We start from the raw sequence: 15830 nt of genomic DNA, 5'->3' as shown, positions 1-15830 counted from the left end.
GCCTTCCCTGTATGTTTAGTCATGCAGTTAGCTGTCAATCACTAAGTAGGACCTCCCACATGGCTCCTGTGCATTGAAAGAGCAGAGATATAAATGCATAAATTATAGGTTTTCCTGAATCTGTTCCTGCAAAACTAGATCTCGATCTGCTCAGCTCCTCTTACTCTATAACGTGCTGCCTGCAGATTGCATTGCCTTTCATGGTGACGGGTTCTTTTTAAATTTGTTTCCCAGGATTTTAAAAAGCTTGAGGTAATGCAGAAAATGCATTAAAATAAAGAAATTGCTTATACACACCCATTAAACCCCCCACTGCTCCGTTGTTCCCTGATGGTCCTGTAGTAATGACGTCACGTATATCATTCACATTACTGCTGAAGTGATTTGCTGCAGAGGTTACATAAATGATTTACGTGACGTCATTGCCAAGGAACTACAGGGACCACCAGCTGCTGGATCAGCATAGGATTTAATAGTCAGTATAGGTTGTTTCTTTATTTTATACCATTATCTGTTTCTTAAGATCCTGGACAACATTAACAATAACTAACACAAGTCTAGAACTGTCTGTATCTTGCTTATCATTTTTACTAGGTGAAGAAGGCGTTCAGATACCTCATGGCCTGGATCTGGATGGGATGAATAGTCCATCCTTACCTGCTGAGATCTGAACATCGGCCACAATTCTTTCTGGACGAGGCAGTTTCTTTGGGATAGATGCCAGATCAGCTACTGTTGACATGATGTTATCCCATAAAGACATAAGCGATTCAGGATCCTCTAGTGAGCGGACTTTATCAGTAGGGACAGTCAGGATAATATTCTCTGTAATAAGCTCAGCCCAAGGAGATGTTGAGGTGCGTAATGTATCCAGCCACGAAGAAACCTTAGTTTGTCCTGGTGACAAGACACATTGATACAATTATATAAGAATATTAGGAAATACAGATTTATATAATGCATGTATGGCACCGTACCAAATAAAAAATTGAGAAGAGTTTTATGGTTGGAATATTCCCTTATGCTGAAAGAGCATACTAATCTCAGTGTAAAAATACACACTTAAAGGGGTTGTCTCACCTCAGACATTGGGGGCATATCGCTAGGATATGCCCCCAATGTCTGATAGGTGTGGGTCCCAACTACTAAGCATATAAAAATTGCTTTAAAAGAGAATGGGATGGTCTAAATCCAGTTATCAGTCAATGGTAAAGGGTTAATTCTGTTATATACTGTACATGTTTGCTATTTTAAAAAGGTTATTGTAATTCTAACTGTGATTTAGCAAGGCTGTATATAGGAGGACATAGTTAATCTGTCAGCCTTGGTAACCAGTTGCCTGGTAGTAGGCCGGTCCCATTTCCCATAGCTAGAGTAGTGTAAGGAGTTCCTCGCAAGTCAGGTGTGCTCTTCTTCAGGGTGAACCATCCCTGAGAGTGAAAACTGCCAGGAAAAACAACTTTAATTAGGAAAAACATTTTAAGAAAGAAGCATTACATTTATACAGATGGTTGAGGACCATAAAGTGCATGGACTTCAAAGCTTAAAGGGGTTGTCTCATGACAGACAATGGCAGCATATAGCTAGGATATGCCCCCATTGTCTTATAGGTGCGGGTCCCACCGCTGGGACCTGCACCAATAATGAGAATGGAGCCCCGAAAGTGAAGGAGGGAGCACTGCGCACGCGCAGACGTCCTCCATTTATTTTCTATGGTGCCGGCGAAAATAGCCGAGCCAGCTATTTCCGTCGAGCCCATAGAAATGAATAGGAGCGGTGGCCGGTCATGCGTGGTGCGCTCCCATTTACTTCTATAGGGAGCCGGCTTGGTGGTGGCCAGACCGGAGTCCTCCAGCCACCATCTTGCGGGGCTCCGTTCTCAATATAGGTGCGGGTCCCAGCATTGGCACCCACACCTATAAGACAATGGGAGCATATCTTAGCGATATGCCCCCATTGTCTATGATGAGAAAACCCCTTTAAGGTTTTATGGTTTTGGATAGAGGTGGGACGACGAATCCGTCGAATCCACAAATCCCTCGAATCTTGCTGGATTCGAAGGATTCGTGGACTCGAATCCCGACCTCATTTACAAAACTCGAATCGGACGAATCCCAGGCATAGTCCTCTGTATCACTGTCCTCAGGACAGCGATACAGATGCCTTGCCTGTGCTGCAGCAAGAGAGGGAGATGAGTGTCTGCTGGGACTCAAACCCACAACCTTCTGTATCAGAGGCAAGGCACTTGCCCACACAGCTATAAGAGCTGTATAGCTACTGACTGAAAAAATATGAGACTTCTACTGTAGACTCTGTTATAGCTGTTATAGCCAGTGTACATCTATACACATGACAGCTGCCACAACACCCCCAGCTCTGCTATATCTCTATATGACAGCTTCTCCAGCACACTCAGCTCTGCTATATCTCTATATATGGTAGCTGCCCAGCACACCCAGCTCTGCTACATCTATACACATGACAGCTGCCCCAGCACACTCAGCTCTACTGTATCTCTATATATGACAGCTGCCCCAGCACACTCAGCTCTGCTATATCTCTATATATATATGACAGCTGCACCAGCATACTCAGATCTGCTATATCTCTATATATGATATCTGTCTCAGCACACCCAGCCCTGCTACATCTATACACATGGCAGCTGCCCCAGCACACTCAACTCTACTATATCTCTATATATGACAGCTGCCCCAGCACACTCAGTTCTGCTACATCTATACACATGACAGCTGCCCCTGCACACTCAGCTCTGCTATATCTATATATCTGTAAGTATTACTATACAGTAGATAGATATATAAAGATATAGCAAAGCTGAGTCTGCTGGGGCAGCTGTCATGTGTATAGATGTAGCAGAGCTGGGTGTGCTGGGGTAGCTGTTATGTGTGTATATATGTAGCAGATCTGGGTATGCTGGGGCAGCTATCATATATAGCGATATAGCAGAGCTGAGTGTGTTTGTCAGCTGTCATGTGTATAGATGTAGTAGAGCTGGGTGTGCTGGGGCAGCTGTTATGTGTATAGATGTAGTAGTGCTGAGTGTGCTGGGGCAGCTGTCATATAGAGATATAGCAGAGCTGAGTGTGCTGGGGCAGCTGTCATGTGTATGGATGTGCACTGGCTATCAAAGCTATGACAGAGTCTACAGTACCGGTAGCGCGGGACACAGACCGGAAGAGGCCTGCATCGCTGATATGGAGGTAAGTAGAAGTGTTTTTTTTGTTTTTTTTTAATACCGGACTGTTACTGTGGGTGGGGGGTGGAAAGGATAGGAAGGAGAGAGGCACTTGATACTGGCACATTGGGAGGGGGGGAGATGGCACTATGATACTGGCACATTGGGAGGGGGGAGATGGCACTATGACACTTGCACATTGGGAGGGGGGGAGATGGCACTATGATACTGGCACATTGGGGGGAGATGGCACTATGATACTGGCACATGGGGGGGTTGGCACTATGATACTGGCACATGGGGTGGGGGGGTGGGAAGGAGAGAGGCACTTGATACTGGCACATTGGGGGGGAGATGGCACTATGATACTGGCACATGGGGAGGTGGGTGGGAAGGAGAGAGGCACTTGATACTGGCACATGGGGGGGAGATGGCACTATGATACTGGCACATGGGGGGGAGGAGAGAGGCACTTGATACTGCCACATGGGGGGGCATCTATGGGGACACTTACTGGCACATTATTGGGGGCATTATGGGGGTCCCTTTTTACTGGCACATTATTGGGGGACACTATGGGGGCATCTACTGAGGCCACAAAGAAGGGGTATTTTATATGGGGGGGCTCTGTGTGGTACTACTATTATCAGGGGGTTTATCTGTTTCTGCAGTATTTTATTGGGGAGCACAGCGGCACAGTATTGTGCTAGGATGATTTGTCCAAAAGATGTGAAAATGATGGAAAAGTAGTAAACTAAGATTTTTTTTTTGTCAAACTGCAGAGACGAAAAATGGCTGAAAACTAGAGGTCTGATCTGAAGGTCTGAAAGGAGAAGATGAGGAAAGAGAACATCTACGTCAAAGAGACGTCACTGGATGTAAGAGGTATGTGCGCTGTATTACCCTGTATTTCCATTTTTTTTTTTTAATCCAAATCTGAATACTTTGTTAAAAAATTAAGGACTCTTTATTTTTTTCATACTAAAAGAATATTGAGTTTGGATCACTTTGTTTCTTACACCGTTCACACAATTCTTATGTACAGGATTCGTAGGATTCGAGATTCGAAAGATTCGAGAGATTCGAGAACCTTTTCGGATTCGGATTCTAAAAAAATTGGATTCGTCCCACCTCTAGTTTTGGGCTTTACTGCCTATGGTTTGGATTAATTGCTTCTGGCCACCCATTTAAGGACTGCACCCTGCAGTTGGAAACTCAAGAAAGTTTGAGAGTTTGTACATCTGTGGGCATTTTGGGAGGTTGCATGATACACCTAGAGAGACTTAGAAGGCCTCTTAATGAGCCAGTGTGCACATCTGCAAATCCTTCCCTAGCCAACAGCTGAGGTTTCCTTGGTCCTTGGTATATAAGGCAGCCTACCCAAAATGCATGTACTCAGCCTGCCTTGACCTTGGACTGTGTTTAGACTATGACTTGCTTGATCCCTTGATGCTTCAGCTATTCTCTTGGGTCCTGCCTGCAGTATCTCTGCATTATCCCCCACCTGTATTCCTGTGTGTTCTTCAGTGTTTACTTGCTCCTCCCATGTGTTCCAGTACCTCTAGTTTTCAATGTCAAGTTCTGTTTACCTAGTTTGTCTGTATTATCCATTTTCCTGCCCATTACCCAACCTGTTAGCCCTGCATGACTCTGCTCACCACTCTGCCTGCAAGCTTTAAAGGGATTCTGTTGGGGCTATAGAGATACGGACATGCACGGCTAGATCGCCGCTAGCATGTCCGCAATATATGTGTCCTATAGGGCTGTGTGATTTTAATTTCTTTAAAAAAGGATTTTATAGATATGCAAATGAGTGTTGAATGTGTCCAAGGGGCTGCACTAACCTTACTTGTGCCCAGCCGTGCCCAGCCACGCCCACCAGTGAAGGAGCCCAGCACCGCCTATGTCTCCTCCTTTCATCAACAATACATAGCTGTAATCTCGCGATGTGCGAGCTCGCGCATGTGCAGTTCTTTCCCTGAGGCTGATGCCAGCACAGGGAAGGAACACTATACCGGCACTGCGCATGCGCGAGCTCGCGCATCGCGAGATTGCGGCAATGTATCGTTGATGAAAGGAGGAGACATAGGCGGTGCTGGGCTCCTTCACAGGCGGGCGTGGCTGGGCACGGCTGGGCACAAGTAAGGTTAGTGCAGCCCCTTGGACACATTCAACACTCATTTGCATATCTATATAATTTCTTTTTTAAAGAAATTAAAACCACACAGCCCTATAGGACACATATATTGCGGACATGCTAGCGGCGATCTAGCCGTGCATGTCCGTATCTCTATAGCCCCAAACCTGATGACAGAATCCCTTTAACCTGTGTCTTTGTGTTAGTGCACAGCCAGGACTCCCAAGTTACCAAAACAGCTGTCTAAGTGCCTGTGGTTTTGGTTTGTTTTCTGCATCCTGAACTCCTGGTACTTGCACCAGAGTACCTGACCCCATTGGTTAACTGAAAACCACACATAGGGACTATCCCAGAGGGTAGTGGCCTTGTTGCTTCCCCACAGTGAAGTCAAGATCCGTGTACAGAGGTTAAGGGGCAAAAATTATAATGCCCTTAGGGTTAGCTCTAAGTCAAACTGGTTGGTCTACACAGTGGGTCCACACTCGCTGATCCATAACAATTACTGCTTTGTGAAATATTTGAAAACTGTGCTTACTGCTGAAATTTTGCACTTTGACCCGCTGGCTCACTGCTGAAGGGTTAATACCATGCTTTACACTTTAAAAGCTGTTAAAATGTTTACTAAGATGATTTGTGAACTATGTATCCCAAAAGCCTTGTTATAGATAGGAAATGGTTTTAAATGGCAGCCGTTAGTTACAGTTGCCGGGTAGTGCACTGGTCACATTATTTCCTGGTTAGTTGGTAGAGAGTCTGCTACTGAACAAGTGAGAGACAAGGCCTGTTTTGTGTGTGCTGCTGAAAAGTAGGCCAAGACAGAATTTATCCGGGAAAATACCATTCCTGAGTGTGGAAGACTGCCAGAAAAGCACCTTTGCAAAGATTATCCCCTGAGAGAAGAAAGTACTGAATATTTACAGAAGGCTGAGAACCATTAAAAAAGGCTGTGGATGGACTGAGACAGTAAGGTAAAGACATATTTATAGCAATAGACTTTACTGCCCGTGGTCTGGGTTTATTGCTCCTGGCTCGCACCACACTTATGAGATTAACTGGCCATCGAATCTATGGCTGCACCCTGCAACTGGGCCCCCAAAAGTCCAGGGTGTGCCCCAAGGAGAAGAAGGGATGCGACCCTCCACCCACTTCCCGAGTGGCCTAAGGAAGAGCTGAAGAAGGATTAGCCACTGTGAGGACACCCTCCTTGCTTCAGATACCACTGCTATCTTCTCCACTGGCAACCTCATCATATATTTATTAAAGAGAGACTTTATTTGTGCTAACCATGCGGGTCTGGTCTCTGTCTCCACCACCCACCGGCCCCTACACCTGTTCTCTTGCCTTGCACCCTGCCAACTATCCACCATCAAGAATATGCCAGTTGCCACCAGGCAGGAGCCCCAAGCCCAGGTCCTGAAAGAACAAAGGGTGCACCCCTCAATTCATTGCCCGTGCAGCCCGGTAGATCAATGGCACCAGGGTTAGCCTCCGTGAGTAGCACAACCAGCCTCATTGCCTCGGTTGCCACTCTTCTATACTCTCTCCATCCCTGAGCCTACCCTTTTGGGCTGGTGTGTGGCATAAAGTGTCACAGTAGATTGTATAGGTGTTATTGAAAAGTATTTAAAGGTTATGGACACCTTTGAGGCAATTTTTTATGACTGGATTTTACTCATTTTTGGCTAAAAATCATTTTTTCAATTGGTCTTTAATAAAAATTTTCAGTTTTTGAGAAATGGTAATAGCTAAACTCTTATCAATCTTTTAAGAATATGGATTAAATTAGTGTTTTTGAGGTCCGGAGATTAAAGATAAGGCTTCACATGAGCCATCAGCTGACGGGACTGTGAAGTGATACTTTGAAAAACAGACTGATTTTTAACCCATGTAGCTCAAAAACAGATGCACATTTTTAATAAAGATTAATTGAAAAAATGATTTTTAGCCAAAAATATGTAAAGTGCAATCATAAAAAATTGCTTCAGAAATGTCCATAGCCTTTAAGGGAAGCGAACCTCATATGTTCAAGCTCATGTAAAAGACTCTTGGTATGCCCTTATTGATGCAATCTGTACATATATGTGTAGGTCTAAATGTAAATGAGATCTCTATCGATTCTGTTCCCTGTGCATTCACTCTGCAGGACCATAGACTGTAAATAAAGGCTGTAAGCAGGAGGTGAGTGAGGCCTGTGGCTTGAAGCCACCTTGCAAGCAATGAACTAAGCCGGAGGCATAGAGGAGTTTCCAGACAAAGGGCCTGACAAGCGACAAAAACCAAAGTAACCTGCTTTAAATGAAGTGGCTGCAGAGATGTGATGTTGAAGAAGTGAGTTCTGCAACCTTCATTTGGAGAAGCATCTGGGGTGGAAAACATCTGCTGAGATGACATCTCTACTTGGACATCAGACTTTGAACTTTACAATGTTGATGTAGAGGACTTTAGCTTTGGACCGAGTTATTAGATATTGCTCTTCTGGATACCTCATGCAGGCACAATGTGGGCCTGGTCAAAGACAATAATAGACAAGCATGTGCATGTGCTATAAGAGTTGGAAGCAAGGCTTGTGGCTGTAGAAAAGGATTAGCATCTGTAGAATCCTTCTCCAGCAAGTAGCAAACAGAGCAAGTGGAGTGGCACCAGAAAGAGTATAGATAGAGGAGTTAACTTGCAAGTTGAATTCTGTGCTGTTAAGTAAATAATAGTAGGACGTATAAAAAAAAAATAAGTGCCCCACTCTGCTAAAACTGCAAGTGTTGCTGCCATGCAAGCTACAGGATTGCAGCTGAAGGTGGGCAAGCTGCATGCTTTGGTAGTGAGTAGCCTCCATTAAAACTATAGTGGGATAAAAGGTTTGGGCAATAACCGTCAGCCATCTTAGGTGCAACCTAAACATAAGGACCCAACAGAGCCTGTACAAGTGTACATCTGTTTTCTGGTCTATTGTTCATTATTGTCTTTTTATCTGTAAAGAGGAAGAGTACACTCATTTCATGTAGATACATTGATTAAGGAGAAATGTCTATACTCACCTTTTGTAAATGTTGGAGCTGGCTCTGCTCCATGTGCCATCATTGTAACAATCCCTAGCTGACTCTTCCCCTTTACAATAACATAAAGAAGTCCTCCCCAGACACAGGATATCACAACCTTCTCGTGAACAACATTCTTTCTATGTACAACCACTGGAGCACGACACAACTCTGCTGCTGCACCGAGGTCATCAGATTGACAGCCAACTTGTACCTGTAATAGCAAGATTTTAAGGCCTTATATACCTAGGAATGCCACATGCACAAAGCATGTAGATCTGTAGAATTAAGATGGGACAGAATATCTCCATATTGCAATATTTCTTCTCAAGTATTCAGTGTGAGTATGAGAAAAATCCTATGTGTTGACATATAAATACATATGACATATATATATATATATATATATATATATATATATATACAGAGCCATACAGAGGCACAGTATGCACCCAGAGTAATCATAAGTAATTGAGTGATTTCTATTATAGGAAAACTCACTTAAAACTATGTAATTCTCATATATGAGGCTTAAAAGGGTATTCCGACATATTTTTACTGATGACTTTTTCCTCTGGATAGGTCATCAGTATCTGATCGATGGGGGTCCAACACCCAGGACGCCACCCTAATCAGCTGTTTGAGAAGGCACTCGTAGTAGCAATGCAGCCTTCTCGCAGCTTTCCCTAGGCCATGGGATTTTACGTTCATCAATCACATGGCCTAGGCCAGTGATGGCTAACCTCTGGCACTCCAGCTGTGGTGAAACTACAGCCCCCAGCATGTTCAATTCATTTCTATGGAGTTCTGAGAACAGCCAAGCCAAGTGTACATCTTCAGAGTCGTAGTTGTACCACAGCTGGAGTACCGGAGGTTAGCCCATGGGGTTGAGCTGCAATATCAAGCACAGCCATTGTAAAAATGGACATCGCTGTGCTTGGAGAGCAAAAAGAAGGCAGCAAAGCTACTGCAAACACTGATCGGCTGGGGTCCCGGGTGTCAGACACCTACCTGATACTGATGACCTATCCAGAGGATAGATCACCAGTACAAATATCTCGGAAAACCCCTTTAAGGTTGTTTAAAGATTTTTCTGGGAAGGAGCAAAATGTATCTACTGTATCTAGCAATGTTTGCTCTAGAAGCCAGGTAAAGAGGAAGCAGAGGCCATACCATGTAGTTATAGGGTTGTTGAAGGGCAAGTTTGCTAACTCTTGGGTATCTAGTCTGGCAATAGCTGGGCAGTCTGCTGGACGGGTTACATGTGACTGTCGTGTCATTTCCATTATAATACATGTAATTATATTCATCATCTCTTAATTTATTGCCTCAGGGTGTTGCAGAAATTTTAAAGAGTTACCTGGAGACCTTTCCCAACAGCTTGTTTTGGAAATAAAAGTGTTGCTTTTTTGTTAGGGGGCAAGTAGAGTCCCGTACTTCTCCATACATCACCACCTGAAAGCATATCATAAGTGTTAATATTGTGTATCTTGTGCACTGGTATCACATTGGTTTTAGGACTAATTGTTATCTGTAGTACCTGTATCTGACTTCACAAAACCAAAAGTATAATATGTGTATGACTTGTATTCTCCATCATTAGGTGAAGTAAAGCCAGTAACCAATAGATTCATAAACTAAAATTATACCTGCTGGTCTTTGGTTGTAAAAACGCAAGGAGAAGAGTCAGTCTTTCCAGCCACATGCAAAAAATCATGTTCACATGTGTCCCAATTTACCTCTCGGTATAAATAAGGCTGGAGGCATAACTGTTTTATAAGAGTGAAAGCAAGAAGACCCCCAAATATTTTGGCTAAAGATAAGCTTATAAAATAGGCAGCAGTGGAGGTTTAGGGGCATAATATGTACTGACAGGTTCCAGGATGCAGAACAAAGGGCTGGCCGCAAGGGCACACTTAGATGGGATTCCTGGTAGCCAGAAACCTCCTTCTAATCAGTTCAGGCAAAAGAATTCAATTAAAAAGATTCTGTCTGTCAATGGAAGCTGTAAAAATGTTTACAGATATACAATGAGCTCCACCTAGTGGAAGCTACAAATGGCAGCATTTTATCATATAACTGGAAGGTTGTGTCAAAAGAAGAAGATTTGAAGTTGTATAAGGTAGTATATGTAAAATACTGTCAAAATAAGTATAATTGAAGGTGAAGGGGAAAAGAGGATGTTGTTGTCTCTGTTGTGAGCAACAATACACTGGAAATACCCTTTTTAAAATCTTGAGTTCATACCTGGACCCTGATTATTTCCTACCATTTGCCTACTGGGGAAAAAACACTTCAGTACCACTTTGAAAGTTTACCAAAGCCAAATTATGACATTATTATGTATAATAATGTGACGCAAAGCTCAATTCACAGAAAACTTTATCAAATTTACTCGATTTCCTTTTGACATGCACACAAAATTTTAAACATTTCAAATGTACATATTTTCAATTATACTTTACCAGGATTTGTGCCATCAATATTTGCCATTATTGTGGGTTCTCCTTGAACATCAAGCTCTCCTGTGTCCTCTTGCACAGAGTCATATAGGCAGTTGACTTCTTGAGCCAAACACATTAGAAAAGCCTCTTTGGAGCAGTTTTTTACTGGATGCTCTTTACTAACTTCTGGTAGATTACATCCAAGTATCAGTTGTGAAAATTCTTGCCATAAGGACATCCTAAGAGGTGTGGCAGGCAACTTCCGAAAGCTTGAGACATCTTGTTTGAGCTTTGATAACCAGGAGCTTAGAGGGGGTTTAATCTCCACTCCTTTTTTCAGCTCTCTCAGAAGCTGACAGATTGATCTGGGAAAATGATATGCATTAGCTGACTCGGGAACTTTATAATTGCCAGCTTCTATGTTTCTTTCCAGAATGCTTATCCCAAATTTATTAAGGATTTTGTTTCCTGGATACTCAGAAAGAACGTCTGAATGGGAGTATGACCAGTACCAGGCCTGGCCAGCAATGAGAAGACTTCCTCCTTCTGCAACAAACTGATGGATTTTGTCTACTTCTGCATCACTATAAGAATTGCAACAATAAATGCTGAATTCAGAACTCAAGTTGGACATTGCACAAGAGATACCTTCAGCCTGCAGTATGGGAATCAGGCTTTGCACTTCTTTGTTAACACCGATCCTCCCATTTCTTCCCGCATCCAGCCATGAAATGGCATTTAGGATGAAAGATTTCAGCTCTTTTTTTGTGAGGAAGCTTTCATGTGACCCCACTACAACACGTCCTCTGCCATAGTATGCAGCAGCAAAAAAACACTGGTGGCTGCTTGTCAGTCCAAGTGGAAACGTCAACGGTCCATGTAGCAGGAGTTCAGAAGCAGTAGCACTCCCAGTAATATCCAGACTGGATACTCCATTGAAGAACTGTTTTAGGTCTGTGGAGAAATCCAAACTGCAAAAAGATCAGACTTAAATATTATACTAATCACACAGTAAGAAAACAGATTTTTAGATGAAGTGATCACTAAACCATGTTAACATGTAATAGCAAGAGAAAAACGGCAATGAATATCACGTAAAGTGCATTATGTACACAGAACTAGAAGATGAAAACCTCATTAGTACTTACATGGTGCAAATATGTACTTACTTATCAAAAGATGGAAATGGTGGTGGTTTCTCACTCACAGGGCAATAGTCATTTTCTCCAGTCTTATTAGTGAAATAGACTCCACCTACAGATGTTATTTTGTTTCCAGGAAAATCGAAGAAAATGTTTAATTCTGGGTGGCATTCAGACCAATACCAGGCTTGGGCTCCAATAAGGAGGCCACCACCTTCCCTCAAAAATGAGACAATTTCTGATGCCTGGCTGTCATTATATCCAGTCATGCAGAACACTCCCAAATCTTTCTTAAAGCCAGAGATCATGTCAATCTCATGTCCAAAGATAGACAGAGTGTGTGCCAGGAGACCTAGGCTGTTTTCAATGCCAATTACTGCTTCTGAGGATGGTTTCAACCAGGATATCGCATTCTGCAGAAAATCCATAAATTGTGGCTCATTTAGATATGATTCATGACTCATGACAACCAAGCGGCCCTTGCCGTATCTGGATGCAGCAATGAGAACATCGTTTGCAGGGGTTTCCAGCACTGGGAATGCTGTGTCACCAGTAAGAAGAAGCCTACAAGGAATACTGTCTCCTGTAAAATTCAGGTTGTAGATGCCTTGGATAAGTGAGGGGTAATCTTCATTAGTCAACATGATTTGTTGATAACTGTAAAGAAAATAAGTAAGCATAAAAACAAATACTGTAAAATAAATGTGACAAAACAGCATAAAAATGTATGGGAGTGCAGAAGTATTCACCATGACAGTATAATTACTTTTATATTGTAGTTACATTATTGCCAATGCTATATGAGTGGAGTGATTGGCAGGGGCAGCAACTTGATAAGTTTGAAAATTTATGAAGGTGTACCCCCATGCATTACAAAACTGTCTTATGTGTAAGGACAAGCCCACCATAAGTCCCATAACACTTATCAAGCCAGCACCAATAGATAAAAAAAAAAACTAGAGAGAAAAAACTGAACTTGTTTTAAGATGCTATTAATAATAAGATGGATTAAAGCAAGATACTGAATGAAATAGTGCAAAAGATAAATCTATTTTTACTAGCTGTGGTGCTAGAACCAGGCACTGGAACTACTCAGTTTTGTACACAGTTGTGGCTGCGCTTGGTTATTGCAGCCCTGCTCCAAAATCCAATAAATGTCTGAACGATTGGGGTCCGACACCTGGGATGCCTGCCAATCATGTGAATTGGAGCCATTTTTCTTGAATGTCTTTGAATGAAACAGCGGCAGCACGCACTGCAACTCCATTCAACTCTGTGATACTGCCAGAGATAGCCAAGCCTTTGATGGTTGGGGGGGTGTTTGTAAATGGGGCCCTGTCTTTAAAGGGCACCTGTCAGCAGATTTTTACCTATGAAAGTGTCTGACCTGCTGCATTTGCGCTTGACAGCTGAAGACATCTGTGTTGGTTCCATGTTCATATGTGCCCGTATTGCTGAGAAAAATTTAGTTTTAATATATGTAAATGAGCCTCTAGGAGCAACAGGGGTTTTGCCGTTACACCTAGAGGCTCAGCTCTCTCTGCAACGGCCACACCCTCTGTACATTGATTGACAGGAAAAGGCAGAAAGTTTCCCCCAAAAAAATTAAGTAAAAATAAACAAAAACGTAATTCTCCCCAAATAAAGTTAAAAAAATTGGTAAAAATTAAAGAAAAAAAAAAAGTTTACATATTAGGTATCGCCGCATACGTATTGACCGGCTCTATAAACATATGACATGACCTAACCCCTCAGATTAACACTGTAAAAAATAAAAAATAAAATCTTTGCTAAATAAAATAAAAATTCTCACCTTACATCACAAAAAGTACAACAGTAAAGGTGTATGCCCACCAAAATAGTACCAATATAACCGTCACCTCATCCCGCAACTGCCACACCCTCTGCACATTGATTGACAGGAACAGGCAGACATGATAGATTTTACATTGCCAGGCCCTATCAATCAAAGTGCAGAGGGTGCAGTTACTTCAGAGAGAGCTGAGCCTCTGCTCACAGATGTCCTTTAACCTGTTGCAGACACATGACGTACCGGTACGGCATGATGTCCCGGTACTTAAGGACACATGATGTACCGGTACGTCATGTGTAGTTCCGATCACCGCCACCCGGCGGGCGGTGATCGGAACAAGGTGCCTGCTCAAATCATTGAGCAGGCACCCTGGGACAATGCGCGGGGGGGGTCCTGTAACCCCGTGTCGGCGATCGCCGCAAACAGCAGGTCAATTCAGACCTGCGGTTTGCGGCTTTTACAGGTTGCTGTGGCGGGTGGGCGGCGGGTCCATCAGGTCCCCGTGCGGCTGTAAGGCGGACCCGATGGCATAGAAGGCAGCACGATGTCTTCCTTTGGCATCGGCGCTGCCTTCCGGTGACGAGCCTGTGAGATCCAGCCCCCTGGATCTCACAGGGAGGAAGCTGTATGAGTAATACACACTGTATTACTCATACAGCCAATGCATTCCAATACAGAAGTATTGGAATGCATTGTAAAGGGGATTAGACACCCAAAAGTTGAAGTCCCAAAGTGGGACAAAAAAGAAAGTGAAAAAAAAAAGTATAAAAAATAAAGTTTCCTCCCCCCCAAAAAAAAATTAAGTAGACATATTAGGTATCGCTGCATCCGTATCGACCGGCTCTATAAACATATCACATGAACTAACCCCTCAGATAGACACCGTAAAAAATAAAAAATAAAAACTGTGCTAAATAAAAAAAAATTGTCACCTTACATCACAAAAAGTACAACAGCAAGCGATCAAAAAGGCGTATGCCCACCAAAATAGTACCAATCTATCCGTAACCTCATCCCGCAAAAAATGACCCCCTACCTAAGATAATCGCCCCAAAAAAAATAAAGGGGTCAGAATATGGAGACACTAAAACATAATCTTTTTGTTTTCAAAAAGCTGTTATTGTGTAAAACTTAAGTAAATTTTAAAAAGTGTACAAAAGGTATGGATGGGCACTCGTATATGGAGGTATAGGACACAATTTATTTGTAAAACTTACATTAAAAACACAATATGAGGTGACAATATAAACATAAATAATAAATGATATAAAACACTATATTAAAATACAATAGGAAACATTTGACCTTATTTGTATATCGTTTTGGACTGAGATTGGCGGCTTGAATATCCTCGATTTGGTGCTTAGTACAAGTCCTGGTTACAGGAAGAGGATAAATGAAGCAGTCAGCCTCTGCTCAATTCAGCAATATTTTCCTATAATTACATGCATAGGATTATCACACATCTGTCTATGTAGCCTATGATAATATATTTGATCCTATATTTATAATGCACTATAATGCCCACTTCTCCCTGTCAACTTACAACAGCAAGGACCATTGTTTCCTCCTGGATTATCTGGTGTCTCATGTGCTCCATCCATGACAATGCCCACCATAACAGCATCTATGAGTCTTCCCTCTTTTTTAGGCCAGGGCCAGGGCCCTGAGACAGGGAGAAGTGGGCATACAATGTCAGGACATAGACGATCCACTTAGAGTGATTCATCTCTCAAGTTTTCAGTTGGGACCCGGGCATCTCCAGGTACTTAGAAAGGGTTTATCCTTTACACCAACACCAGCTTTCCAGTGTTTCAACTGGGTTAAGGATATAAACCTTTTCACAAGAAAGCTGGCTCTTCATAAATTCTTTAACCAGCAGTCCAGGGATTTTCAGCGTATACAGGCTAGAGAAAAAGAAGCTCTAGCTATTCTAGAATCACTGGATACCCTAGATGAGAATGCCCAGGATTCAGTTGAAGCACCGTTATCAACTTTGAAACCTCAATCTAAATATACACCTTCATTCTCCCAGTATGGAAATATTGACACCTTCGTCCAAT

General features: G+C 42.7%; 1 protein-coding gene across 1 annotated transcript in view; it reads right to left on the bottom strand.

Annotated features, from left to right (window-relative positions):
- Window positions 1-12598, bottom strand: part of LOC120985569 (TRPM8 channel-associated factor homolog) — a 34863-nt gene extending 22265 nt beyond the window's left edge. Inside the window, exons 1-5 of the mRNA XM_040413587.1 lie at window positions 11982-12598; window positions 10834-11783; window positions 9729-9823; window positions 8369-8582; window positions 658-897 (exon numbers count right to left, since the gene is read on the bottom strand). Coding sequence (XP_040269521.1) covers window positions 658-897; window positions 8369-8582; window positions 9729-9823; window positions 10834-11783; window positions 11982-12598 — 2116 coding nt within the window. The remainder of the gene's footprint in view (window positions 1-657; window positions 898-8368; window positions 8583-9728; window positions 9824-10833; window positions 11784-11981) is intronic.
- Window positions 12599-15830: the final 3232 nt, after the last annotated feature.

Source organism: Bufo bufo, chromosome 1, assembly GCF_905171765.1.
Source record: "Bufo bufo chromosome 1, aBufBuf1.1, whole genome shotgun sequence".
Classification (NCBI taxonomy): Eukaryota; Metazoa; Chordata; class Amphibia; order Anura; family Bufonidae; genus Bufo; species Bufo bufo.
This window is presented reverse-complemented; position numbering and strand designations above follow the sequence as displayed.